The sequence below is a fragment of the Labrus mixtus genome, chromosome 3 (genome assembly GCF_963584025.1).
Source record: "Labrus mixtus chromosome 3, fLabMix1.1, whole genome shotgun sequence".
NCBI classification, from domain to species: Eukaryota; Metazoa; Chordata; class Actinopteri; order Labriformes; family Labridae; genus Labrus; species Labrus mixtus.
The window spans coordinates 31,036,361-31,064,286 of NC_083614.1; the positions used below are offsets into that span (position 1 = coordinate 31,036,361).

A 27,926-nucleotide genomic window follows, 5' to 3' on the forward strand; every position below is an offset into this window, starting at 1 on the left:
CTGTAGATAAAGGATGGATGGAAACATTGCCTAAAACAATAAGATACCAGGAATTGAGTCATGCGGCAAATGGAAGCCACAGTATGATACCTTTTTTAAAGTATTTCACTCTTTGCACACTATTAGAAGCTGTACAAGGAAAATGTGAAGCACTGTTTAAAAAAAGAAACTGAGTCAGAGTAATCATCCAATATTGTAATATAAATAAAGAGGAAACGAATGGCTGGTTATTCCATCTGTCAATCGACACACAATTCATTAAAGTTATTTTTAACGCAACAACTGCAGTTATTCTTTACTTAATGCTTCACATTTGTTTATGATTCTTTATTTTATCTGCTTTAAAGATCACTAAATTTAGGATCTTTGGACTGTAAGATTGAGACCTCTCCTTGTCCTTTACTCATATTTCTAAAATGTTAACTTTTCTTTACACTCCAATATGCATTACAAGGGGAAAGATGTGCAGGGGTTCAAAAGAACGGGCCTCAGGGAATGTTTCAGGCTTTCTTCAGTCAGTGCATCAGCTGATGAGTGTTGCTGCAGTAAGATTTGATGACACATTAAAAGGATTGTCGGAGCAGATTTGATGAGTTTTGAAAGCGCAGGAGGAGAGATGCTGTCGATCTGAGCCGAGAGGAGAAGACAGGAGATATCTCTCTCCTTATGTGATATGTACAGGAGTAACCAATAATGGTTTGTTAGGCTTCACAATCACCTCATGGTCTCTCCATAATAATAAATCTGTTCTCTTTGTTTTTTTCTTCTTCAGAGTTACGGACTTGTGTTGTTCATTCAGTTTCCTGGAAAAAACTTGAGCTACCATTCTGTTTATGCTTTGTATTCTGTTAAAAAGCGAAGGTATGTCTCCATCTTACCTTTTCTTTAAAACCAATAAAAACACATCCAGCTGTTTGCACCCCAAAAAAAGCACTTTGCACTTTTTATATGCAAACTCCCGTTTTCTTAACCTGATGGTAAACATTTGACCATATTGAACCATAAGGCCAAGTATCGCTGAGTTTTGCTCCTCTTATCTCCTCTTCCCTCCTCTCCTGCTCTCCTCTCCTCTCCTCTCCTCTCCTCTCCTGCTCTCCCTCTCCTCTCCTCTCCTCTCCTCTCGGCTCAGATCGACAGCATCTCTCCTCCTGCGCTGTGAGGTTGAGGGTGGTTAGATTAGTCTAAGAGCTGAGAGCAGTCGAGTCTCACAAACAGGATTTAGCATGTTGTCTCACAGAGGCAGCCTTGCCTTTGGGATCACATGGTGCTGATGAGCCCTGGGGCCTAACATGCTTATGGCAGATACACTGCGATTTACAGAGACAGGAGAAGTGCAGAGTACACCAACTTAACATGAGTGCATTTGTTAACAGTGCACAAAGTTGAGATGTTGGCATCTTTAAATGAGTCAACAATGTTGCGCGGCTTTACCTCTGCGCTCTGTCTAAATCTCTTAATGCACATTACAGGCTTTTCAGAGCTGCCAGCTGATTAGCCCTCTCAAGACGATTTTTGCCATCCTTAAAATATATATTTTTTTACATACAGTGCATTTTTTTCTCCTTGCAAGGTACCAAACCTCCTTTCCTTGCAAAAAAAATATATGCACTAGCACTAATTTTTTAAGCAGAGGAATCACCCCACTGGTTTCTGCTGAAGTGAGATTTGGCTGCAGAGAGCGCACTGGTTCCAGAAATTCAAACCTCATACCATTCCAAGCTGAGCTTATCCTAAGCTTGTTAGTATGTGTGATGCCGCCACCGATAGGGACCTCTACATTACCATAACGCTGCTGAATTAACTATGATCTTCCCCTGCACCGGGAGAAAAACTGGCCCACTGAAGTTTTGCAATATGCTGTGCAGGATATTATGATAACATGCTATAATAAATGTTTATAATCTACTTAGTGGAGGAGCAGGGTTCAAATATGTTTCTATATTAGGCTTATTAACGCTCCCACAGATTTTCTGTTCCAGTGGCTTCAGAATGAGGTGAAGGAAATACGCACACTTCACCAGAAAAGGGGAAAATAAAAGGTGTCAGAGTGGAGTTTAATTAAAGAACAGATTGTGCAGTGACACGTCACACAACAGAGAGAAAAGCTGTTGGTTAAATGTAGTCGATGTCGCGTTCAAAACAACCATGATGACACTGAAGAACCCTCTGTGGTCTATTGGAAAATGTGGGGTTCTGACCCTACCTGAGGAGTCGATATGCTTCAATTTTTAAATAAAATGGGTTGTTTTAAAGCTTGTTTATTCTTCACCTTTTGCTGTTAAAAATTAGAATAACACAGGGACTTTCTTTGAATTCACTGCTGGGAAAACCTTTTACTAGCATTAGAAGATTCTCTACGAATGTTATTATTACATTCAAATTATGAAGAAGTACAGGTTTTCAAATGGCAAGACATTTGAGTGAAATTGCTTATTGACAACATTTAGATGATTAATCAATACTAAGTGTTACCCATCTGATATAAACACCTCGGCTTTAGGTGTTAAAGCTGTGTGCAAAACTTTGCAGAGGAGACTGTGGCCATTTTCTGAGGTAACATGAAGCTTGATTTAAAGTGTACATGAGTAAAAATGTTCATCCAAAATAACAGCTAACTCGCAGCTAGCTAGCCCCTCCCCGCGGCTGTAGCATCGTCCATCTTTCATCGAGCAAAATGGCAGCTGAATTGCCGATGCATGACGACTTTTTTCAGAACTAAACATAAAATTAAATGGAATAGATCAGCTCAAGACTGTTCCTGATCACTCATTCAAACCAGATACTTCATTCAGTATCTGGCCAGTGTCAGATATCAATAGGTGCTTCCTATAAGCTAGCTAGGCTCATATCAATCTGTTTAATGTTTCAAATGTTTTATTGTTTAATCTGTTCAAAAATGAAATGTAGAAGTGTTACCTCATGATTTTTAAAAGGTGGTGTTGCGCTTCAAAGATGCTGATAGCTAACTTTTTTAGATGCTGTTTTCCCTTATTTCTTTCTAGCTAAGCTAAGCTAACCAACTTCTACCTGTAGCTTCTTGATTGTGGCGTCAATTTTCTCATCGAACTCTCAGCAAAAAAAAAAAAAAACACTTTTCCCAAATGTTAGGTTCAAAATCAAACAAAAATTGCAGTTATTTACCTCACTATACAAATGTACGTGGTAAAACACTTTTACTCTCTTCTGACTGTAAATAATTAAACATTCTGTCGTTTCTGCTGTGGAAAAGACCTCCTCTGACCCGCTGTTAATCTGACTGCTGGGTGGATATGTTTGAGGCCTGTACACACTGAAGACGCATTAGACGACACACTCCTAAAGTATCCGTACTATACAGCTCGTATTATTTTGATAAACAGTAATTTGGTGTCACGGGGGGATAGTACAGAGTGAATGGGACTTGTCTGTCTATCTGCCTCTCTGCCATTCACACCATTTGTCTGCCGGGTTAAGACTCCCCTCTCTCTCTCGCTCTCTCTCTTTCTCTGTGTTGACACATATACATATCACACAGCAGGATTAGTATGACGGTGACTGTAACAAACCTCTCTTTTGGATAAAAAAAAAAAAGAAGAGGAATAAAGAAAAGGGGGGGAAAAAGCAGCCTATTCTATAGTGGAGGTGCCCAGCCAGAAAATAGCATACTTAGACAACAATGGCGTGGTAAGTACCTTAGCAAGGATCAGCGCTGGCAGAGTGAAACACATTACAAAACAATGGCTGACTGCCTGCCTGCTTGGCTGCTTTGGATGGCTGTCAGGAGCTGAGGGGCTGCCATGAGCTGCCATGCTGTTATTTGTCAGCGCAGAGAAAAGGAGACAGAGAAACACATCATCATCTCGCTCCTCATCGTCCGGAACGGAGAGCCTTAATCCTGCCTGCAGACGGATCTCCAGTGACCCCCCCCCACCCCCCCTCTATAAAGTGATGTTGTTCCACTACATGACAACACATGGTCCTGGATGCAGAGATGACAGGAACGGATTCAAAAGTGTCCGTTTGATCTCTGAAATGTACATTTAAAAGGTTATTAAAGGCTTTATATGCGATTTTTCACACTTAACTGTAATAGAAATCAAGTATATCCTCTGAAAATAACTCTCTCTTCCGAGTTTTCCGAGTCATATTTTCACTTTGTTTACATCGCCTGGACGGCCGGCTGACTCCTCCCCTCGTGTATAAAAGTTGTTTAATTGAGGGACTAGAGAAAAGAAGAATAACATACTGTACTCACTGCTTAACTGTGTTTCTAGATCACGCTCATTTCAGGTAAATTTACATGCAGTGTGAAGATACGAGCATAATAAAGATTGCTAGCATTAGCATGCTAACACAACAATGCACCGCGAGTTGTTTTGGTTTCATGCTGGTGCTCAAGGGCGACATCTGCTGGATCAAAAAATCACATATAAAGCATTTAACAGATAAAAAAAGAGCGTTAGACAAGAAAGGAGTTGACGTGATCATTGATTTATTGATTCATGTTTTAGTCATTTTGTAAAGGAAAAAAAGACACTTTTTGAACTTCTCTTCTCTTTTTCTTTTTATGCAGTAATGTTCAATATACTGCATTTTGAATCTGCTGCAATATGGACAATATGTGCAAAACCACTTAGTACTTTTTATACGATGTGTGTTGTTTGCTCTTGTTGTTCACTTTTACCTTCTTGTTTTTCTTGTCTCTTTCTGCTGGGCTGATTGTCAACATGACGTTGGATGCATACAATGACATGAAGTGTCTTACCTAATCTGTTGATCACAGATTCAAAAGATTATTATTTCTGTGTTGTATTTGGATTTTAGAAAACTGCGACGGTCTTCGTTCTCTTTGTCCTTATCTGAAATCTGATCGTTGTTGCTTTTTAATTGGTGATGTGTTGAGATTCATCTCTTATAAACTGTGTCAATTATTTTTGCATCATTCAAGTAAAAATGCAAAGCAGTTCCAATCAGTCATTTGGGGCTTTATAAACACAAGTGTGTGACGTAGTTTTCTGATATTTCAAAGACCAAACCATCCATCAGTTAACATAAATATTAAAGCAATGACTATAGGACTGGTGTTAGTTTAGGATTTATTTTAGGCCAGAATTAAATAAAAAACAGCTTCAATCATTCCGGGAAAAATTTCTTTTAGAAGCACTAATTTAAAAAAAAAAAGACAAATAATCTTGCTGTTGAATTATGCTAAAATAAAAGAGATAAAAACCACAATTATTAGCCTCCATATCATGCGTCCAAAATTAAACATTTACATTCCAATATTTTGATAGGATCTAAATCAGGAAGTTAAATATATTCCAGTTTTATTATTGGGCCAATAATGAGCAGAGATTGTTTAATGCAAGTTGAAAGAGGGAATGGGGGGCTTCTGTAAGTAGAGGAAGAGGAGGAGGAGGAGGAGGGGGGGGGGGGGGGGGCGTTACTAATGATATAAGAGCAAATGTTGGAGCATCTCCTGGAAATCTGGCAGAAATCCTAATGTCGCTCCTGTCCCTCTTTTAATGCAAACCAAATGAGCCTGCACTGTAATAAGAAGCTTCCCAGAATTAGTTTCCGTTTGCAGAAAATTGCGAGAAAAAAAAAAAAAACCTAGTACTTTTATCTATGAATTTCACTCCAGCATAAGCAGGAGGGGGGGGGGGGGGGGAGCCAGACCCTCCTTCGACATTATTTGGATGACGTTCCATCAGTAGCAGCAGCAAGAAATAACATTGTGCAAATTCTATGCATGTTAATGATAAATAGGAATCCACCTGCTCACAGATAAAATGAGTTTAATTTCCACCCCCACCCCCCCACCCCCCTCTTCCACCCACGCCCATGTGCCTGCCTGGCCTTTTAGAAATTACTTATGCACAGCTATTATTAAAATAGGGCCAGAGCAAATGAGAAAGAAGCGCTATCTCTGCACAGAGAGGCTGGCTTTAGACTGCTGCTGCCGCCGCCGCCAGGACTCTCCGCTTCACACAGTCAGCGTTTCTTCCTCACACACACACATGTATGTGCACATGTGCAAACACACACACACACACACACACACATTAAAGCTTGTGCACACTCACCTCCTCTCAAGAAGCTCTTGTGGCAGCTCTGACCCTGTGTTTACCAAATTAACCCAAATCCTTTTTTTTTCGGGTTGCGTTTTGAAGTGTAATGGAATTTGCAAGCTTTGTGAGAACACCTATTTGTATATGTGTGTGTGTGTGTGTGTGTGTGTGATTGTGTGTGTGTGTTCCAGCATGTATTTGTACACTTGAGAGCGTGCATGCTTGTTTTTTATCCAAGTGTAATTTTGTTGTTGGAAGGACATTTCCTTTTGCGTGTACAATGTGCTTGTGCCTGCATCTTCAGAGCAGACGGGGATGTAACAATTGGATGCTGAAGGGTTTGGGAAATATTAGTCAGATGTGGTGGTTTGAAAATGAATGTATGCACAGACAAACAAAGGAGGGGGGGGGGGGGGGGAGTCCAAAGTTTGGAGAGCAAAGGAAAAGAGGGGAAAGTAGAGAATGTAGTCCAGGTGTAAAAAGAGTAAAATATATATAAAAGAGGAAGAAAAAGAGGTCAGAGAAAGGAGTTTTTTTGCACACAGGATGCTCTAGATTCGCTGCCACCTCTGCTCCATTAGCAAATCAACAGATTCCTCTCACCGCTCACTTTGGCCTTGAACACTTCCAGAACATTCATCCTTTTTTTTAATCCAATGCAGAGCTTGAAGGATGTTCTGACAGCTCTCTCTCTCTCTCCAATCTGAATTCCTGCCTCTTCATCGCTCCACTTCATAAGTGAGGGAGAAAAACAATCAACTGTCCACTGAATCGTAACATCATGACACTGTATGAAATGAAAAGCTGCCTTGCTGTGCGGAAAGAGAGAAGAGAGGGTTCACCTCTTGCCGACAGTGCTGTCAAATCGGCTTGTTTTTCTTTGCACATTTTGCATTAGAAACTCTCAGTACAGTGCGAGCAACATATTACGCCTAGGAGAGCAATAAAAGACACATTATGCCATTAGGGAATAGCTAACCCAGAACGATAATGTTTGCATTTTTTCTCGCGGCACCCTGCTGTGTTCCTGCTCTCTAATGACACATCACCGGGGGGGGGGGGGGGGGGGGGGGGGGGAAACAGGCCTCTGGGATGCTGAAGACTCTCATAAATAAGGGTTCATTCTCCTCTTTGTGCACTCTCAGGGCAGCAATTATGTCAAAACAGTTGTTTACGGTTGTAGCAGTGAAGCATATTCCTGTCCCGTGAAAAGCAGGCCCTCCTGTGCCTGACAGGTTTGCCTGAAGTTGAAATTGCTATGCGGCTTTGTGATGATGTCACTAAATGATATGCTATAGTTTACAAAATACTGTGCTTTATTATTATTGCAGAGTGTGCAGAGTGTGAAGACTGAACAAAGGGGCTGAAGACGTGTTATTGTGTTGACACGCTTCACCATTTGATGCATGCGGTGTATATTTTAAGAAGGAGTAATGTATGCTTAAACATATATTTTCTGCGTGTGCCACTCTGTAGCAGGCTGGAGTGGATTTAATGGAAGAGCTCGTGCAAATGAGCATGACGTTGCTGAATTAATTGATTTTTATTTTATAGATCTTTTTAGAGATGATATAGGCTAACTTCATTTAAACTTGTATTTTGTACTTCGCATACAAAAGCAAGGGTAACTGTTTGATATGATGCACTTTGCCTTTAAGGTTGCTCATGGTTACGGTTCGGAGTGATATTGCTTTAAGACAAGTGAAGTGAGGTATCCAAATATTATTGAAATGTTGTGTGAACGAAACTCAATACTTACTGTTTTTGTTTCTCCTGCTGTGCTGTTTTTGGTCTTTCAATAACAAAAAAGAAGATATATTGTAAAGATAAATACCAGACACCTATACGTTCCTTTCATTGCAATAAGGCAACATTTGGCAGATTTATCACCTGTAGCTGTTTCTGTTTATCTGTCAGATCACTGCACCCAGCAGAACATGCATGGTTAGGACGAGTGTAAATGAAGACACAAAACGTCTGTAACAGAAAAGTCAAAAGAGCCTTGATTTGTGAAAACAGAACTTTGCATTACCATTCTGTGTACAAGTAATATCTGTACACAGAATCAAAATCAGATGATAAGTCGTGGATTTATTGAGTGTCCAAGCAGTGCAGCCCCCACCCTCTCATAGCAGGAAATTCAAGCTTATACTGGGATTCAAAATGTTATTATGCAAATAATGCTTTCTGTAAAATTCCCAAATAATGTTTCAAAACAGTATTACCTTCAAAATACATTTATTGTCTGTCTACAGGGTCATCTAAAAGGCATTACCTATCCTGACTCATTTATTTAACTTAACTAACGAATCGTCCACCGTCCACTGAAGGAGTGAATGTTGGCCAATGGGTGAGTGTTTTACATTTTTGGCCAATGGGTGAGTGTTTTACATTTTTACACTCCGGTAAGGATCTTAATACCTTGATCAAGTCGATTGCTTTTGTACAAACTTGATGAACTTTTTTTGGTGGGCAGCTGTATCTCAGTCTGGCTTGTGCTGGGAACTAGAGGGTCGAGGGTTTCAGTCCCAGTCCCGAACTACAGTATGGTATGTTTGCTGGAGAGGTGCCAGGTCCGGTGGTGATTCTCGGGTCTGTTGGGGCCCTAGGCAAAAATTCATTGGGGGCCCATCCAACCAGCGTTAATTATGATTTTCCTCTTTCTTTCTCTTTCACTCCCAGACAGATAATTCCTCTTCATTTTCCTTCATTGACACATTTTTTGGTTTTCACAGCAATAATGCATGCAACGCTGAGCAGAGAGCGAGTGCTCTAAGACGGGGCCCCCCTACTGCCATTGCAAAATTTGCAAAAATTTGAGGCAATGCTGTGGTTTAAAGTTTGTCAGCCATTCGAAGGGCCCTTACTGGCTGGGGGCCCAAAGCAGTTGCCCTGCCTTGCCTACTGACAAGCAGCTCCTCTGACCAGGTCACTACTTAAGTACAGCTACGGTGCCCTTGAGCAAAGCGATCGAACCCCCAACAACTCAGCTGTGAGCCTCGGGACATGGGGCGCTTGCTCAACCAACTGAACTCCACCAGTGCCCCACAAATTGTGCTTTTACAATGTCTTGCAATATACCGACGATATTGTATTCTATTAATCAACATGAGGAATACTTTAAAGGCTTTATATGCGTGTATATATATATTTATTTTATATATTTATATATACCTGAAATGAGCGTGATCTAGAAACACAGTTAAGCAGTGAGTACAGTATGTTATTCTTCTTTTCTCTAGTCCCTCAATTAAACAGCTTTTATACACGAGGGGAGGAGTCAGCCGGCCGTCCGGGCGATGTAAACAAAGTGAAGATAGGACTCTGAAAACTCTGAAAACATCACAGACAGTGGGACTCGGGTGTTACACCCATTGTAGACAGTCATGACTCACAGAGTTATTTTCAGAGGATATACTTGATTTATATTATATTTAAGTGTGAAAAATCACATATAAAGACTTTAAATAAATACAAGTTTTAAATTCTTTGTCAATTTTTTTAATGACTTTTACTTAGTTGAAGGGTCGTACTTGGATTAGCTGATGCCCAAAAATCCCCTTAAAGCACTTCTAGGTGACTGCAGAAATCATTTAAAGTCTTGTCTGCGCGTAGAAGAAGTTTGATGCAGCATTGTGACAGCGCTGACACGAGGGGCCGGTGACAGCGACATGAGGTGAGAGAGCGTGATTGAATGGCAGCAGAGGAGCGTACATCTTTAAATTCCTCATTATCCACTAACACACAGACACCACGTCCGCTCCTATTCCATTACTTACTCCTCCGTATTGTCATGCTTGGCGAATTCAATGTAGTACCCTTTATTGTAGAAAATGAAAAATGTCATTTTTTCCCTCTCTCTCTCTCTCCTGTCCTCACACTAATTTAAAATGTCTCATCTCCTTCTGCGTGTTCAACAGTCTGATTGCCTCGGCGCAGAAGAAAGAGGCCTAAGAGGAGGAATCCCCCCTCTCTTTGTGAAAAGGAGTCTCGGTGCAAGCTGAGGAAGAGGAGGAGAATGGAGGTGGATGATTCATGAAGGGGAAAATCTGCAGCTTCATCAAAGTTGGTCAAGCAGGACAGCTGCTGCTGCTTCCTCTGACCCCCCCCCCCCCCCCCCCCCCCCCCCTGGACGAGCAGAGAGACCCAAACCTTCAAGGACTCAAGGTCTTCTTTTCCCTCCAGCAGTCGCACCTTTTTCTCACTCCCTCTATGTCATCCCTTTTTTTTCCTCCTTTCTTTTTCTTCTCTCAGCTTAATGCCACAGTGCAGGGTTAGGACTTAACCTCCCAGAGAAATCAAGTCCGCCAGGTGTGCAGAAAAGGACAGTGGTGAGGTGTCTGAAGTTTACATGAACGTGTTTCCCTGAATGTGTTATCTTAAGGATGAATGATAGATTTAGAAACACACAGAAAACTGACTCATCATTCTTTAGGCAAAAAAATAAACAGCCGACAGACGGTCAAGAGTTGGTGTTGCCTCCTAGAAAAGCAAGACTTTGATTTTATTTTGAAGGGCCATAGCCTCGCTTTTTACACACGACACTACCATTTTGTGATTCAGGGACCCTTTTCTATCACTGATTAAACTGAAGACCTCGGACTATAAAACATTTATTCTCTGGTAATTCACATAATACTCAATGCACAATAATAAAAGAGAAGTTATATGCGTCTCCTGCCCAGGGACTACAGATGTAAATTAGCTCATTGCTAACTCTGGCACAGCTAATAGGCTCTACACAGTCCCTGTCAAAAAGTACTGAAAAACATACAAACTGAAAAATAAACCCACAGAGTGATGGCAAAAATGGAACAAAGTAATTTAAAATCCAGCAAATTGAATGAATTTTGAGCAAATGATTTCCTGCAAATTGTCAATATAGAGGATTAATACTCCTCTTGCATCTATATTTTATAACAACTGCATTTATGTTCATCAAATTCAGCTTTTTCCTCCTGTGACCTGATGCCTTGCTTTACTGTCCTCTTACCTCATTGGTTGGATAACTAAAAGAAATGCTCAAAAGTTCAAAGATTTATATACAGGTAGTAACCGACCGACCACTAAATTCACATTAAATATATTCTGTTTTGAGAACATTAAAAACTTTTCAAATTCTCCAAAAACTAAACACGTGTATGCACATGTCCTGCTGAGTTATTGTTCAGGCAAATATGTCAAATATCTTTAAGTTCTGCCTCTCAAACATCATGATTTTCTTTTCTTGTTTTTAATAGTTAACTGATTTTTAGTGTTTTGGACACCTCTTGCTTTTTTTGTTTGTTTACAATACAGACATCATCTGACTAAATAAATAACTTATGAATCAAGAAATAATCAGCTGTTGAAGCCTCAATGGAATACTTTTTTTCTGTTTATCATTGTGCTCTTAATAATATGGGTTCTACGTAGACTTACTATTTATGTTATCGACCAATGGTCTCCTTTATGGGTTACTTTCGGTTTTTTTACTACATAGATTTCCATGTTTTTGCTTTGGTTTCTGTAAGGTGCATTTTAATTAAAGCTATTTTCTTTTTATTGTTCTTCTTTAGAGTACAATGGCTTACATGTTCCCTCTCCTCATACAGACTGATATTTAATGTGATATCTCAAGGGTTATAAGGGTATTTTACTGTTTAACAATGTTATATTATGTCTTTGGTGTGTTGTTGTTTACTCGTTTGTTTCACTCTTATATTTGATCTAAACTTGAGTTCATGTCTCATGCAATGTCTTCCTGAAACTAAAATATATATGTATATACAGCTCCATCAGGACTGATGTGGAGAAGACTCTAGGTTCTGTTTCCTTCCCTAAAACCCACAGCTGGTACCCACAGACAGTGTAACACTGCCCCCCAGTGGAGAGCTGCAGAACTGCAGATAATCTGAGGAGTGATGAAGATTTAGTTTGTTCTTTTATGTCAAATTAAGAAACGTCCCAATATGTTCACTCATGAGTCAGATCTTTGCAGAGCAGGTGAGGTGGTTTCTTTCAATAGGCCCAGACAAAACTAATTACTATTATTAACGATCATTCACAAATTACAGCTTCAATAGAAAAACATGACGTTGATGTCGTTAAATAAAAACAGATTAAAAAAACTGAAAATCTCTCTGCATGAATGTGCCTACAGTATATTTCAACATTTCATTGAGCAAAGACGTTTTGTAGTCTGGCCAACTTCCTTGCTGAGAAAAACTACAACAATTTAGGTATAGAGATGAATGATTTCATCCTAAAGATTGCACAAGTGAGAGAGATAACCGAGTTTTACATTTACATTAGTAACATGGAAGTTGTGGGAAACGAAGCTAAATATAAATTGAGTTCTTTTTTTTGTCTTGAATATCTGGTGTTATACAAGTCTTTACAAAGAGTTAACAATATAAAATATCTCCACTATAATATGTACTTTCATTCAAGGCTTTTTGTTGGACAATGAATACAGCCTGCAGATAAATCCTCTGAATTTATGTCTAGACATTTTTTTATTGTTGACTTTAAAATTTGATTATTTTCTATTCACCCATACATTCTCGTGTATGTCGGATTTTTGAACCCCAAAATCATTGAAATAGAGCAAATATGCAGATTGCAATCCATACACTTGTCATTTTTAGAGAGCATAAAAGCACCCGAATAATCCCTGTGCTCAGCGATGCGTCTTGCTCAGGACCAAAAACTCGTCCACTGCCTCTTTGTGGGACTAATGATGACCCACAGAGTGGGCACTCAGTGGGACCAGCACCCTGACTGCAGGGTCTCCTGTAGTCAGAATTTATTAAGATTAAGATGGCACACATGTGAGAGAGGAAGGACCAGGAGTGTGTGTGTGTGTGTGTGTGTGTGTGTGTTCAGGCTTCTTTTTATTGCCTGTATATTAGTGCTTAATCTGCCCTAACAAGATTGGCTGGGACATATAGCCTCTCTGCTGCATCACTGATGATGGAGCCGGTAATGATGGAGAGAGAGAGAGAGAGGGAGAGAGAGAGAGAGAGGATGGCAGCTAAGCCTGAAGTAAGCTACTTTAGCAAAGGCGACGCACGGCTGGTCACACAGCCACTGGTGTGTGTGTGTGTGTGTGTGTGTCCAGTTATTTAATGAAATATGTGACACCAAGTAGCTTAAACCACAAATAAGTCATAATGCTACTTTAGGTTTAATTTGCTTAAGTCACATCATGATAGAAATAAAATGTGATTAGCCTAATATCAGTGAAATGCTGCCAAATATAAACATAAAGTTTCAATAAAGTTTCAGTTTGGAGATGGAGGGGGGGGGGGGGGGGCAGCAGTGCTTTGCTCTTCCCTAGACTTCAAACAGACCTGCTACATAGCAGTTTCCATGCATGCTCAGGATCAATATCCTGCTGGAAAATGAATCCTCTTCCACACAAATTACTGAGCCAGGAGGGGTAGCACGCCTCTGCAAAAAAAAATGCAGAGGTATTTCTCTTGACAGGTGTGTAAGTGATCCATGTGTAAGTCTCTTGAAACAGCCCCCCCAGCTGAATACTTGAACCACCAAGTTGGTCTGGTGGTTTCCAGCACTGTTGCAATTCATCACCAACTGTTCCTTAAATATGCACATTCTTCACAACACTTTGAGGAGAGTTGAAGCTTTTGCCTCTTTTCACCCGTACAGCCAATGCTGAAGTTCTTTTGTTTTTTTTAACGTTCATTTCTGTGCTTTGTGGATGGGGTCTCTTAATGTCTGTTTCAGGCTTTATCGGGATATTTCCACAGTCGTGTCAGTATCTCTTGAGGAAGCTGAAGACCAAAACACACCTCGTTTTTGTCCTGTTTTTAGAAGATAATTATCAAGAAGAATGTCACGAAGCCTCGTACACTCAGCAAAATAGATTTGTATTACTATAACTTATTAAATGCCTGTTTGGAGTTTGGAAACATATGGCTGATATGGTCAGCAATGGAAGTAAAAGAGTGTTTATATTTGAATCAAACGAATGGTGATAATGAGTGTAGTTAGCCTTAGCTATAAAAAGTCAACAAATCCTCCCGTATTCTAAAATTCATGGAACTGGACGTTTAGTGTCATTAAGTAAAAAAATGTTTTTTTTAATTTTCAGATAGTTTGAGCCCTCTTGTTATTAAAATTCATTTAAATTTCTATATAGCTTTAAGACTTTGGTGTGCAATATATTTTTTTTAGCATTTTAGCTGATGCTTCGGCTACAAATCACCACAGACCGGTAACAATTTAAACTTTTGCATTTATATGACTTAAGTACTCTGCTTCTCATGGCCTTTGTGTATGTCATACCACATGTACGGAGACTACAGTCCTCAAAGCCGTCGGTCGAGTTCAAGTTAGACCTGTGACTCGTTCCCCGCATGTCACTACCCGCTCTCCACGTGTCTGTAGCTTTAAATGCAAATGAGCTGTCTTGCGCCATGCCTGATTGTTTAGGGTGAGAAGGCAGACTCAAGAGGGACGAACAAAACCCCCAGCTGTGCCATTTGTGATGTCATAAAGGGGAAATCTCCAAACGGCCCGTTTGAGCACACATTTTCATGAAAAGTTGAGCAGGAAAAAGTCGGAGGGGTTGGACTTTTCTCATAATAGGAGGGTTTGTCGACAGGCTTAGGGACGCATGTTAGTCCAGTACGGAAGCTGTAGTCCTCCAACCGGGCGGCTCAGAATCGAATCCCACCGGTGGCTCCTTTCCCGCATGTCACTCCCCTCTATCTCTCCCCCTGATTTCCGACTTTATCCACTGTCCTATCTCTCCATTAAAGGCAAAAAAGCCCCAAAAAATCTTTAAAAAAAAAACAAAAAACAAAAACATGGTCAGGTATATTATGCATAACATGGGACCTTTAAATCCCAAAGACTTAAATGACACGTAGTTTGACATTTCAAAATGCTTTATTCATTTGACTGATTTGTATTCACTACAGGAGAAACTTGATAACGTGTGTATTGTGTAAAACTTGAAAAAGGTACAGTAGTACCTAACAGTCAGATTGTTTGGGAAAAGAGTTTCACAAGCCACAGAAAGAATGCACAGAATGGCACAAGGCAGTAAACATAAGGCAGTATCCTCTTAAGCAGTAAGAAGTACGACTTAAGGTAAACACTAAACAAGAGACATCGAGCCTGCGGTAAATGAAGTTACGCTAGAGCGGCCAAATGATGCAATCAACTGGCCAAAAATGTAAGAAGAAATTACCCTTTTAAATTTGAAAACTCCACTAATCTGTCAAATGTATAAAAGTTATCTCAAACAAGATATAACCGGGGGAAAAATGTCGATGTACATAATTAGGAGTTACAAGAACGGCATTTTATCTTTAATTATGGGAAGTATTGCTTAATTCAAATTATAGTTTCCAATCAGTTCAGATGAACATTTTCACTAGCTGTTATCCCGCTGTTCTCACAGGCCTCATATCTAACATAAAGAATTTAAAAAATCTAAAAAATTAAAGACTCAGGCATTTCATCGAACACTTCAGGTGGACTACAACAAGAGCGACGTTCAACTAACAACACATTTGGCGTCTGCTTCAGCAGTGTCCAGAGGATCAGTTTTCAAAAGGCTTTCACAGTCTCAGGCGGGATTCCTTTGGTTTTTTTCGGTTGATCATTTCGGCCTTCCACCTTTCTCCTTCTCGAACTGGGCGATCTTACTGAAAATATCTAACAGGTTAGTGGGGAGCTCTTTTTTGGGCCTTACTGGAAAATCGCTCTTTTTGTTTTTATGATTTCCGGAGCCTCTTTCTTCTGACCTGCTGCTCTCTTCCTCTGGTTTCCCCTTAAAACTGTCCTTCTCTCCTCTTGTCTCTTCTGCCTCTTGAATCCCCCCCCTCCCTCTGTTCTCATACCTACCACCATCAAATGAGTTTCTCCTGGGAGAGTCGTGTCTCCCCCTGCTCTCGGGGTGTTTGGACGCAGAGTTTGCTAAATATTCTGATTTGGATCCAGATCTCCGTAAGTACTCGGAGTCAGCTGACGAGCAGGACACTTTCCTCTTTCTGTCCCCATCTAAGCTGCTCCTCCTCTTTGAGTCACTGTCTCTCCTGTTATCCTCCTTCCCTCCTTCCTTGCTTTTATTCCTCCTTTCACTGCTCCCTCTCCCCCTCTCCTCACTGTTTTTCTTTCTCCCCGCCTTGCTCTCCTCTCTGTCCCTTCTCTTCCGTTCTTTGCGCGAGGAGTCGGACTCTTCGTCGTCTGAAGCGGCCGACAGAGAATAAAGTTGAGAGATCCTCCTGTCCTCAGCGTCCTTCCCCTCTACCTCCTCCTGCTCCTCTCCGGACCCCGGGCCCCCTCTCTGGTTCAGAAAGGTGGCAGAGGTGTTGGGAGGAGCGGGATACCACTCCACCTCATCCTCCTCTTTCTCCTTTCTGCCTCTCTCGCTCTTACCCTCCTCACTCCGCCTGCTCTCCCTCGAGGAGATCCTGCTGTGGCGCTTACTTCCTCGCTCGGACCTCCTCCTCTTTTTCTTCTTCTTTTTGGACCTCCTGCGATTTGAGGAGGTGGAAGAAGGAGAAGAAGAGTCCTGCGAGGAATTGGAGGACGATGAAGAAGAAGATGCTGATCTCTTTCGTTTTTTCTTCATCCTGCAAAAAAGAAAATACATTCACTGCTGCATAATCTGACAAGATGATTCATTGAAGTGTTACATGCAGTATATTTACCTGCACACCTTTAAAAGATCTGAGCCAACTCACCTCTTCTCCTCTTTTAAGATCTTACGCAATTTCTCAGCGCTGGTCTGGCTGCTTGTAGCTTTCTCCTGCTCTTTAGCGAGCGCTTCTTCCCGGAGGCGAATTGATTTCTTTACAGTCACCCGATTGAGGCAAAGCAAGTCATGACAACGGCAGGCAAACACCCATGAGGACATATTCAAGCATATGGCACGGCAAAAACCAAAGACGTGCAACAGAGACCCCCCCCGAATTGATTGATTCGGTCAGTCACAGTGAAGTAAAGCGTGTGGAGAGGGATTGGTAGGTTAAAGGTTTTTTAAAGAACAAAAAGAAATGACCCCCACATGAACACAGAAGAATTAAGATATGTACAGAGTTGTTTACCACAGAGGAAGTGGTTGGATCCAACAGTGTAATAGTCGGTAAAGAAGCAAGACGGATGGACAGAGGCACAGGCAGGAGAGATGCAGAGAAATCAAAACAGCGTTTATTCCCCATTGAGACAGAGAATAGTTGCAACGTTACCGTGTGTGGAACCAGGGACACGGTGCACAGCGGTGTCCAGTGAAGGGGGTCGTCATCATTGTCCAGTTTTATATTTTTTCACGCCCCACAAGGCAGATGACAAGGCCATGGCAAAATTGGAGGATCAAAGGCGGAGTCCCGGGGTCGCGGACACACACAAACACCAAAAACACTTCATCAGTATTACAAACCATAGTGTCATAAAAATCCTACATAATCCATACCTAGTATATTGTATTTTTTCTCCCTTTATTTAACTGATGTACATATGTTTGATTTGTAACTTCTTGTTATTTTTGATAATTATATTCCTGTTTCCCCCCATGGGGGATCAATAAAGTTTATCTTTATCTTAAAGAATGAACCATCACTAAAATCAACAGCAGACACTTTGGGGGGGGGGGGGGGGGGGGGGTCGAGCATTAGTTCCTGATGTTCATTATCAGAAGACCTTTTTAAGCCCCCCCCCCTGTTGTGGAAGCACGAGAGGCAGAACATGTTGACTAGGGTTGTCACAAAACCAGGATATTAAACTTCAAGATAGAAAACCACAAGTGTCTCAAACCTGCAGGTCTGCTGAAACTCTCAGCTCTTTTAAATCGAGGTTGCAGCTGCCTTTAATTAAACAATTTGAATAAGATTTTAAACTTTAACTTTTAACTCTTTTTATATTTTTACTTTTTTTAATTTTAATTAATTTAATTTTAATTATTTTTATTTGAACATATTTATTTAAATATTTAAATGTTCTATTTTGATGTTTCTTTTCTTTCCTCTGTCATGATGCTTTTGATGTCTTGTGTGAAGCACTTTGAATTGCCTTGTTGTTGAAATGTGTGACATAAATAAACTTGCCTTGCTCTGTGTCACCTCTGTTACTAACTCTGCTGCTGGCACAGCGTTAGGATGACTTGGACCATCATGCCTGTGACATTTATATTGAAGGCGAGACGCTACAGGGGCATAAATATCGCTGCATGAACTGGCCATATAAATGGAGCTCAAAGTCTCTAAACGCACGCACACACACACAAGCATGTAGAGCATACAGATCTGGGTCAGTTTCTATTTATGCCAAAGGTTTCTTGTATAACATATTCTAATATTTTTACAAACCAGCATTTGACACATTTAAGGAGTCTAAATATGCAACATGTGCTGTCAGCGTCTCTACACTTTATTCAAACGGCATTAGTAATAAGCACAATTAAAATCAAATTGTGTTTTCACTGTTAAATCTAAAATACACTCAATGCTTGCATGCACAATTTCCTGCGCCGTTTTGCCTGTTAAATTCCTTTGTGTGAATGTGTGTGTGTGTGTGTGTGTGTGTGTGTGTGTGTGTGTGTGTGTGTGTGTGTGTGTGTGTGTGTGTGTGTGTGTGTGTGTGTGTGTGTGTGTGTGTGTGTGTGTGTGTGTGTGTGTGTGTGTGTGTGTGTGTGTGTGTGTGTGTGTGTGGGTTTGGACACACTCACCTGTATTGTGTCAGTGATCTTGTGAAGCGCCTCCTTAGCCTCAGGGTTCAGGTCATCGAGAGACAGTGCCCTCCTGTATAATCCTTCTGCTGTTACTAGTTTCTCCTGTTCTTCGAGTCTGGACAAACAGAAGTCAACGACAACAACATTATTATTAACAGAATAATTTAAATTATTACTCTAAAGCAATTTAATCATTACGCTTCCTGTGAGCACTCCCATATCGTTTGTTATGAGAACAAAACACCTGCTTTATTGGGCCTCTGTTAAGTTCTGTTGCTTAATAGCACTTTATGTGACGTCAACTCAACATTCATCGAAAACCCTTTTTGAAATCGGTCGTGTGAATTGAAGTGTAAACTACTTAATTTTTAATAGGTTTGAAAGGGTGCTGAATCACGTTTTAAAAGTGTATTCAGAAGCAGCTGAGGAAGTGTTAAAACACTTTACTTCAAAACACTTAAAGATGTAAAGAGCTTTGGCAATCTTACAAATACAAAGATCCAAATATTTCTACTTAGCATGTCCCATCCTGCCAAGGCTTGGTATAAAACTTGATATAAGATTTACAAGCCAAGCTTCCTTTATACATTATCCATTAAGAACTCCTTATTCTTCTAGACTCATAACTGACTTTTTTTTTTTATGAATGGTTTTGAATTCCAGCTGTCAACATGTCTGCAAAAGAAGGAAATGAACCAACTGTTGCTTTCTATTCTCATGTGATTTTTTCAATACATATTCATTGTTTTGTATTATTGTTTCCTAGTCCCTTTTATAACTAAGAACCAACAAAAACAAGTGACTAAAGATGAAACAGTTTAATTTTCAAATTGTCTGTGAAGTCTTATTTTTAACTTTTTTTGTTCAAACCTACAACATACACAATAAATGAAGAATATATAGATCAATTCAAAACTCAAAAAAGTGGGTTTTCTTTACACCTGGACTTTGACATGAGATGTTTTTGATTAGACAAAAACTCACTTTATTTCTTTTCTGTACTTTTTTTATTTCCCGTTGTGTGTTTTTCACAGAGCTAACAGAGAAGACCTGAAGTCAGTTGATATTCCTGTAAGTGTCCTAAAACATCAACATACAGACTAACCAAAGCAACAACACCTCTGTACTATCATCAAAGTAAAATAACTAGTTCTTACTGTTTTCCTCTCTCCACCAGTGTCTGGCAGAGGTACTTCTTGGCGTTGCGGTGATCTGGACAGTTCACCAGGGCCAATTCAAAGTCAGTAATCGCCTTCATGATGCTGCCTTTGTTAGCATACCTAAAAACAACCAGAGAGGGTTAAAGGGAGCTTTGATCGAAAGCATTCAGAAGAAAATGAACCCATAATGAAATAGTTGTTAAATGCAGCCCTAGTTTTAATGTACACACATTTTAACAAAACAACACTGCATTTTTAAAATGCGTCATGTAACATGGAGATTTCCCGGCAGTGATGTCATCACACCATTGCTTCGAAGGAATAATAAACGGTATGTGTTTGTGGTATGAAGCTGAGCAGGCAGCATGCCTAAGACAGCTTCTCCATGTTTTACAGACCACAACATAATTGCAGGAACTGGTATGTTATTAAATTCCTCTTGAGGTTTCCTCTTCACTATTCAGAGCGTTGTGACAATAAAGCTGCATATCATGACATCAAGACTGGACTGTAACACTTGAGAAGGAGGTAGACTCACAGAGCCCCGCGTGCAACCAGTGCTTCTACGTTATTGTTGTCGATATCCAGGGCTTTGTTGTACTCATTCATGGCTTCCACATGACGACCATGTTTGAAGTGGTCCACACCTGCACGGACACTGAGAGAACAGAGACACACAGGGACAACATGATGTTAATGTCAGAAGAAGACACTGCACCAAAGAGTGAGTTGTTCGCTTTGTTGTGTAATGAGTCTCAGGAGGAGGAAGGAACTCGTCCATCCGGGTATTTCCCCAAACACAAAATGAAACGTTTGGAATTACCACTTCAAGGCCCACGATGCAGACTGCTTCTTCCGGATAACAGAGGCGAAATCCTCCTCTTGGAATAGTTTACTGTGGAGAAAAAAAAAAGGGCATGACATGACATGACTAAATAGGTGACATGACTTAGACCGGTGGTGTCTGGAACTATAAGTGGGTCGGGAAAGGTGTGCAAGGAATAAAAATTGTGTCAAAAAGTCTATGAAGCACTTTATAAACAAGTTTGTTTTGTTATGTTCTTTGTTCTATCACGCTTCGTACCATCTTGAGGTCCAAACTGCAACATTTTTCATCAAATAAAAATATATAAATAATATAAAATTATCAGAAATTTGGGTTGCGATTTTTCATGAAGGAGTCGGTGGTGGGTCCTGAGGCTCGACCAGTTGAGAACCACTGACTTAGACTATGGGCCTGTTTAACACAACAGATGGTTAATCCCTGTATGGAACATAGCAGTAACATTTACCAGTCAAGGTCGATCCTTTTTTAAAGTGAGGATAAACGTGAGTAACAGGTCAGTGCTGTTACTGAGCCTTACTGGTCTGAGCTTGTTCTGTTCTGCACATCCTCACACACGCAGGACGTTAAGCTATTCTCTGCTGCAAATCGTTGTTTGTTTCATGCAACACAACACGTTGTAACAAAACATATTTCACTCATCCACAAACACTCTCACTGCTCACTAAAGTCCTTGCTTTTGACTGCATGTTTTATATTTGAGATCATTTTTAACCCAGCAGACATGGAGCAGAAGAGGATGCGAGTTTGAGACACGATCCGCTGGAGGCAAACATACGGGGAATATAATACATTATGGAAAGAGTGCTGGTGATATCAAGAACGCCTTTCTGAAAAGTTGAAAGATTTTCAACTAAAAGCGCTCGGAGTGACCTGCACAGAAAAGGCAGAGCGCTCAGAAAAAAGGTGCTGGGTGCTGCGTTTTTTCACTGGGTGGCCGCCTACTGCTGCAAACGCCCACCAAACGCCAAAATGAGTAGCCTTTTACATTACACAATCCTCCTATAAAATATGAATCAATCAAATGTATTCATAAAGCACATTTAAAAACAGCAACAGCTGATCAAAGTTCTGTACATGGAACAAAAGCAGTACTGGTAGTTACAGAAAAGGACAAAAACATCCAAACAAAAACCTCACACATACATGCGCGCGCACATAAAATAATGACATATATGGCGGTAAAAGAGTCAGTCAGTGTAGATGTGTCTTACCTTTGTAGACCTCTCATCATTGACGGTGGATGGTCGTCGCTGATTCCCACCTTCTCAAGCAGGTAGTCCACTACCGAGGGGTTGTGGTAACCATGGCAACTGTGCAGTATACACTCATATGTCTCACTGGAGTCAGCTGCTGCACGAAGACTACGACTAAAGAGGAGAGGAGTCAGAGTCTCGGGCTAGAATTATACACTAAAAGAAAACATATTTGTGTCATACATATTTAACTATTGGTGCTCATTAAAAACAGCTACATGTTTTTCTCCATATTAAAGTTCACACACTTCTTACCATCTCGTGCATTGTATAATGATTTTGAGCATAGTTAGTTTCAATCATGATGTCTTGTTAAAGCCTCCTTGAGTTCAGTGTTATGTTGTGTATATTATGTTGTGTGTTGTCAGGCTGTGTAGCTACCTGTAGTGTGTGGGCAGCTCCTCCCGGGGAATGACACCCAGTTTGACGTGCTCCATTTTGGAAGAAGGAGACGCCTGGTGGAGGGAGACTGTGACTTTCTCCTGGTAACGATCGATATCTTTCACTGCAGCTACAGAATGACAAAATCCAGACGTAAGGAGAGGTTTTCAATAACTTTTCTGTCAGATATGACTCTCTCTCTCCCGTAAATGAACAGTTCCACAGCGCCCCTAAAGGCCTGGAGCACTTTTGTTTAAGGCTGAACTTGCAGCGTCTCTGTGTTTGCTGTTTTCTGGTTGTGTGTGTTTTGACTTAAGTTTCGTTTCTGTACTTGCAGCGCGTTTGATGCTTATGCAGTTGTTTTGCCTATTTGCAGCATGTTTGTTTCGTTTGCAGCGCGTTTTAGCCTTTGCATTTGCTTTTGAATGTGCAGCATTTCTATATGCTGCGCATTTCTCTAAATGCAGTGTTTCCCCTACCCTAATTTTTTTTTTTTGATTTATTTTTGGGCTTTTTGTGCCTTTATTGTAGGGATAGGATAGTGGATAAAGTCGGAAATCAGGGAAAGAAGTCATTTAAGGACACCTTTCTGATAGAAAAGGACATCTGTCATTAAAAGTAACACATGAACACCAAGATTCCTTCAAGTGTTTGTGTCGTTGTGTCGGCATGTCGGCTTGTCCCCACCCCCCCAACGTTGTAAACCTAGGGGAAACACTGAAATGTATGTCGTTTCATCACTTGCTGAGCGTTTGACCCCTACTGGCCACCGTACATTTACCTCGTAAGTCGGAACTGGGAATGACGTCACACCCGAGTAAACTGCCTTCCAGTTCCAAGTCAGAAAAGCAACATGGACACTTCCAGGAGTACCTTTGTTTTGTTAGCTAATACCAGACGATAACAAGACACTATGTGATAGTTTCTGACAGAAAATAATATGAAAACACCTCCACAGAGAGAACTTGCACGATACCATCAATGTGATTGATTTAATTACACAAAAAGACGACTAAGCTGCTAATACACTCAGCAGTTACATCTTAAACATCCCTTTCGATGCACGTAACAGCCATATTGGATCTGAACTCGGGGCTACTTTGTTCTCACCAAGTTTCCGAGTCGTAATTACGACTTTAGGGGGCGTTCCAGTTGACATTTCCGACTGGGAACCGGGAATTTCCCACTTACGAGATCAACTGGAACGCACCACTGCACACTATTTCTTTAAAAAAATGGCTGAATCCAGGTGTGGAAAGTTCCCTAAAAATAGGGTCATGTAAAGTCATAACAAGACACTAACCTCTGATGAAGTCCCCAATGTGGTAGTAGGACAAAGGATCATCATGGCTTCCAGTGGAGGGAATTTCTCTGATGTGACAGAGAGCCTGAAGACAGCAAAGAGGAAGAGGGGAAAACTAAAGGTTTGACTACATTTCTGTGGGAACACTTTAGCCTTTATCAAACAATGTAAGTACAGGGTATAAGAGGAGGAAATAAATGTTGTCCACAGAATGCATCTTACAGTATATAAGCATATATATTGGATAATATAAGATGTGCATTGCACCAAGACTCATATTGTTTATTCCCACTGTCAGTCATGCAGGAAATCTCAGAACCACTGAGTTGGCACGTCGTGTAAAACTGGACAACTAACTATTTCAAGTATGCTGTACATATAATGGTGGACTAACTGCTTTATAAAGTTTATTGCATCACGTTTGCACATTTAACTGAATGAACTTGTTGACCTACCGACAACTCCAAGTCTTCGATGTCTCTCTTCAGCCCTCCTGCCGTACAGAGCAATGTCAGAAAGAAGCCGTATTCTCTAATGTTGTTGATCCTGCCCACCACAATATCTCCTTTTTCCAAATCCCTGTACAGCATGACTCGCCTCTCCTCAAAAGATGCCTCCATGAATAACTCCACCGGTGGCATCACAGCATAGGGCTCTGGGGAAGGACAGGTAGAAACTTGAATCATGTAGATGTTACAAAAAAAAGTGCTTTTTAATCATCCTTACATTAAAAATCACACATTTTCTCTTTGTTTTGGTCTACATGTACACTTTGCCTGACATTTTTTTTTTTTCATAAAGCTTTGCCAAATGTCTTTCAGGACTGCCAGTTCAGCATTTTAGTGTTGCCAAGGAAACCTGAGATTTTAAACAATTCAATGATATAAACTTGCTTTGTCACAACTGGGGTGTATGAGGAAATGAAAAGACCTCCTTTATGTCACCTTAAACTTGCTCTGTTATCAATAATTGTAGATGGCAGTATAGAAAAGCAGACATCACAGCTGCTGTCATTATTTTCTTTTCTTAAAGAGCCCATATTCTGCCCTTTTTGGGGTTTGTATATTTAATCTATGTTCCTACTTTTGTACGTTCACAATAGCTAAAGTCAGAAAAAAGTGTCTGTTTTCAAGTACTGCTCCTCCTTGCTCCCTCTACGCTCCGAGTCCGTCAGCTACACTCTGTTGAGCCCACACTGTTAGACCCCACGTGGGCCAAGTCTGCTGTGATTGGTCTGCCGATCCGCTCTGTCGTTATTGGTCAGTTGCTCAGCACGCTTCTCGGAAATTTCAACATGAGCTGCTGGGCTTGCCACAACGAGCCAATGGGCTTAGATCAGTGATCTCACACTGACAAAGACGTCGCACTGACACATTTTTATCGAGGGGGGCTAGAACCGAGCGTTACATGCTGCTAATGCTACAGCTAACAGGAGGACGTAGGAGAAGCCGCGTTTCCGCGGACTTTGAATTTTTGCACATAGATGTGCCTAAACATGCACAGGACACTTGGAAAACACACTAAAGAGCATATAAAACCAGAAAAAGCTGAATATGGGACCTTTAAGTGTTTCAAAAAAAATATTGAACTAAGTTTTCAATCTGTCTGACAGAACTGTTAACCATGTAATTTAAAAACCTTTCAGTCATGTTTCTAACACCTTTAATGAGTGTAAATGAATGGTTCTGCTGCTCTTTAAACATATTACTCATTCTGTGCCTCCTGTGTATACAAAGTGCTGCATGCGGAGTATGATGGCTGGGGTTCGCTTAATTAAACAAAATAACAGAAAGTCAAAAAACAGAAAGCAGAATTGGACTTTCCCAGAGATCGACACTGTCAAAGTATTTTGGTGTGGAGTATCACCTGCAGCGTCCTCCTCCTCTACTTGCTCCTCTTCCTGCCCTGTGGCGGTCTTCCATGATGGACAGAACAGGATGTCAGCCTTCCTGGCAATGAATTGCTCCACAAGGGGGTTGTCCTGAACTTGACTAACGCTGCACACACAGACAAATAAGATAAAGATAAGATATACTTTATTCATCCCAGCCGGGACATTTAGGTGTTCCAGCAGCCAGCATACATACAAACACACAACACAACACATATATACATACATATCCCACCCATACAAAAAACATGAGCCCACAATACATAGCCAGGATAAAAAAGTGGTATGGATGGTCCATGTGCATAAGTAGGTGTTACTCATATATAACAGTACAAAATACTAGCTCTGCCAGTGCATAGTATGATAGATAAATAAAGAATTATGATAAAAAAGCAGTCAAGTGTGCAAAATACACTTTGATATATGCAGCTCAGGCTAAAGTTTAAAAGTTTAAATGTCTTCTGTCCTTACTTAAAGGGGAGTCGTTATAAAGTGCAATTGCAGGAGGTAAAAAAGTATTTTTAAATCTGTCCTTTTTGCAGCTTAGCTGCCGTAGCCTCCCACTAAAAACACTCTTTTCTTCACACACTGTGTGTAAGGGATGCATGTTATTGTCCATAATGTTCAACAGGTTTCTATATCATCCTTCTCCCCATCACCACCTCCAGGGGCTCCACAGCAGTCCCCAGCACAGAGCCAGCCCTCCTAATCAGCTTGTTAAGCTTTTTAGAGTCACAAGCCCCGATGCTGCTGCCCCAACAGACGGCTGCAAATCAGACAGTTAGAAAGCCAGCCAGATGTTCCATTATTCACCATGCACCTTATTAACGTATCATTTAGTATTTAGCCTACTTGCACACAGTTCTGTATATATATATATCTTTATTTCTCGTTAACTGCACATAGTTCTGTATGTATATATTTATTTCTCGTTTACTGCACATAGTTCTGTTTACATCTGTTAGTCCGATCACTGTCCACTTATATCTACTCTTTTATGTTTTGTATTTAAGTTTAAGCTTTAAGTTGTATTTAAATTGACACTTATTTTATCATATTTAGGTTAAAATGTTTCGTCTACTTGCACTGTTGTTATTTTACTGCTCTGTGTGCCCCCTCGGGGACAAATAAAGTTTTTTGAATTGAATTGAAAAACCAATCATGTCACGTTTTTGTAATGCACACCAAAGATGGAAATGTTAAATCATGCAATGCAGATGGTTGATGTTTGATGATGTGATCAGACACTGTCAGCAGAGCCTACACGGTTAAAGCAGGGTTAAAGCAGGTTAAAGCAGGGTTAAAGCAGGGTTAAAGCAGGTTAAAGCAGGGTTAAAGCAGGTTAAAGCAGAGTTAAAGCAGGTTAAAGCAGGGTTAAAGCAGGTTAAAGCAGAGTTAAAGCAGGTTAAAGCAGGTTAAAGCAGAGTTAAAGCAGGTTAAAGCAGAGTTAAAGCAGGTTAAATCAGGGTTAAAGCAGGTTAAAGCAGAGTTAAAGCAGGTTAAAGCAGGGTTAAAGCAGGGTTAAAGCAGGTTAAAGCAGGGTTAAAGCAGGTTAAAGCAGGGTTAAAGCAGGGTTAAAGCAGGGTTAAATCAGGTTAAAGCAGGGTTAAAGCAGGTTAAAGCGGAGTTAAAGCAGGTTAAAGCAGGTTAAAGCAGGTTAAAGCAGGTTTAAAGCAGGTTAAAGCAGGTTAAAATCAGGTTAAAGCAGGGTTAAAGCAGAGTTAAAGCAGGGTTAAAGCAGGTTAAAGCAGGGTTAAAGCAGGGTTAAAGCAGGTTAAAGCAGAGTTAAAGCAGGGTTAAAGCAGGGTTAAAGCAGGGTTAAAGCAGAGTTAAAGCAGGGTTAAAGCAGAGTTAAAGCAGGTTAAAGCAGGGTTAAATCAGGTTAAATCAGGTTAAAGCAGGGTTAAATCAGGTTAAAGCAGAGTTAAAGCAGGGTTAAAGCAGAGTTAAATCAGGTTAAAGCAGAGTTAAAGCAGGGTTAAAGCAGGGTTAAATCAGGTTAAAGCAGAGTTAAAGCAGGGTTAAAGCAGGGTTAAAGCAGGGTTAAAGCAGGGTTAAAGCAGGGTTAAATCAGGTTAAAGCAGAGTTAAAGCAGGGTTAAAGCAGGTTAAAGCAGGGTTAGTCACATGTTTACATACCTGTCACACGTGGCCTTGCACAGATCAGACACGACTGCTTGAAAGTCTGGGTTTTCTATTTGTTCACACTTCAGTTTGTCTAATAGTGACTGTCCGTGATATGTCAGACACTGCCGCAGCAACTCTTTGTCCATTTTTATTTTCTCTTTTTTTTTCCAGGACTGGGTTCACATACTTTTTAAAGATTTCCTTTTTTTATTTTCCGATTCCCTTGAGCT

The 27,926-nt window shown here is 40.5% G+C and overlaps 1 protein-coding gene across 2 annotated transcripts; it reads right to left on the minus strand.

Annotated features, from left to right (window-relative positions):
- Positions 1–14,929: 14,929 nt before the first annotated feature.
- On the minus strand, positions 14,930–27,906 carry ttc14 (tetratricopeptide repeat domain 14). 2 transcript variants are annotated; one of them, XM_061034963.1, is made up of 13 exons: positions 27,709–27,906; positions 25,546–25,676; positions 24,135–24,334; positions 23,680–23,764; positions 22,377–22,506; positions 21,954–22,109; positions 20,719–20,790; positions 20,434–20,553; positions 19,893–20,015; positions 18,733–18,850; positions 16,754–16,860; positions 16,446–16,642; positions 16,188–16,353 (listed from the first exon to the last, which is right to left on the minus strand). In XM_061034963.1, the coding sequence occupies exons 1-13, from the start codon at positions 27,840–27,842 to the stop codon at positions 16,298–16,300; spliced, it is 1,629 nt and encodes a 542-aa protein (XP_060890946.1). In that variant the 5' UTR covers positions 27,843–27,906; the 3' UTR covers positions 16,188–16,297. The 2 variants fall into 2 exon arrangements, with proteins under 2 accessions (XP_060890945.1, XP_060890946.1); XM_061034962.1 differs by having other exon boundaries at positions 14,930–16,642; positions 27,709–27,898.
- Between the last annotated feature and the right edge of the window lie 20 nt (positions 27,907–27,926).

Excerpts from the sequence above, each read along its gene's own strand:
- ttc14 (XM_061034962.1), bottom strand. The coding sequence starts at position 27,842 with ATGGACAAAGAGTTGCTGCGGCAGTGTCTGACATATCACGGACAGTCA. Across the intron at positions 23,765-24,134 it reads TCGAAGACTTGGAGTTGTCG|GCTCTCTGTCACATCAGAGA; the intron begins GTAGGTCAACAA and ends TGCTGTCTTCAG. Across the intron at positions 16,861-18,732 it reads AGATCACTGACACAATACAG|AAATCAATTCGCCTCCGGGA; the intron begins GTGAGTGTGTCC and ends GTGACTGTAAAG.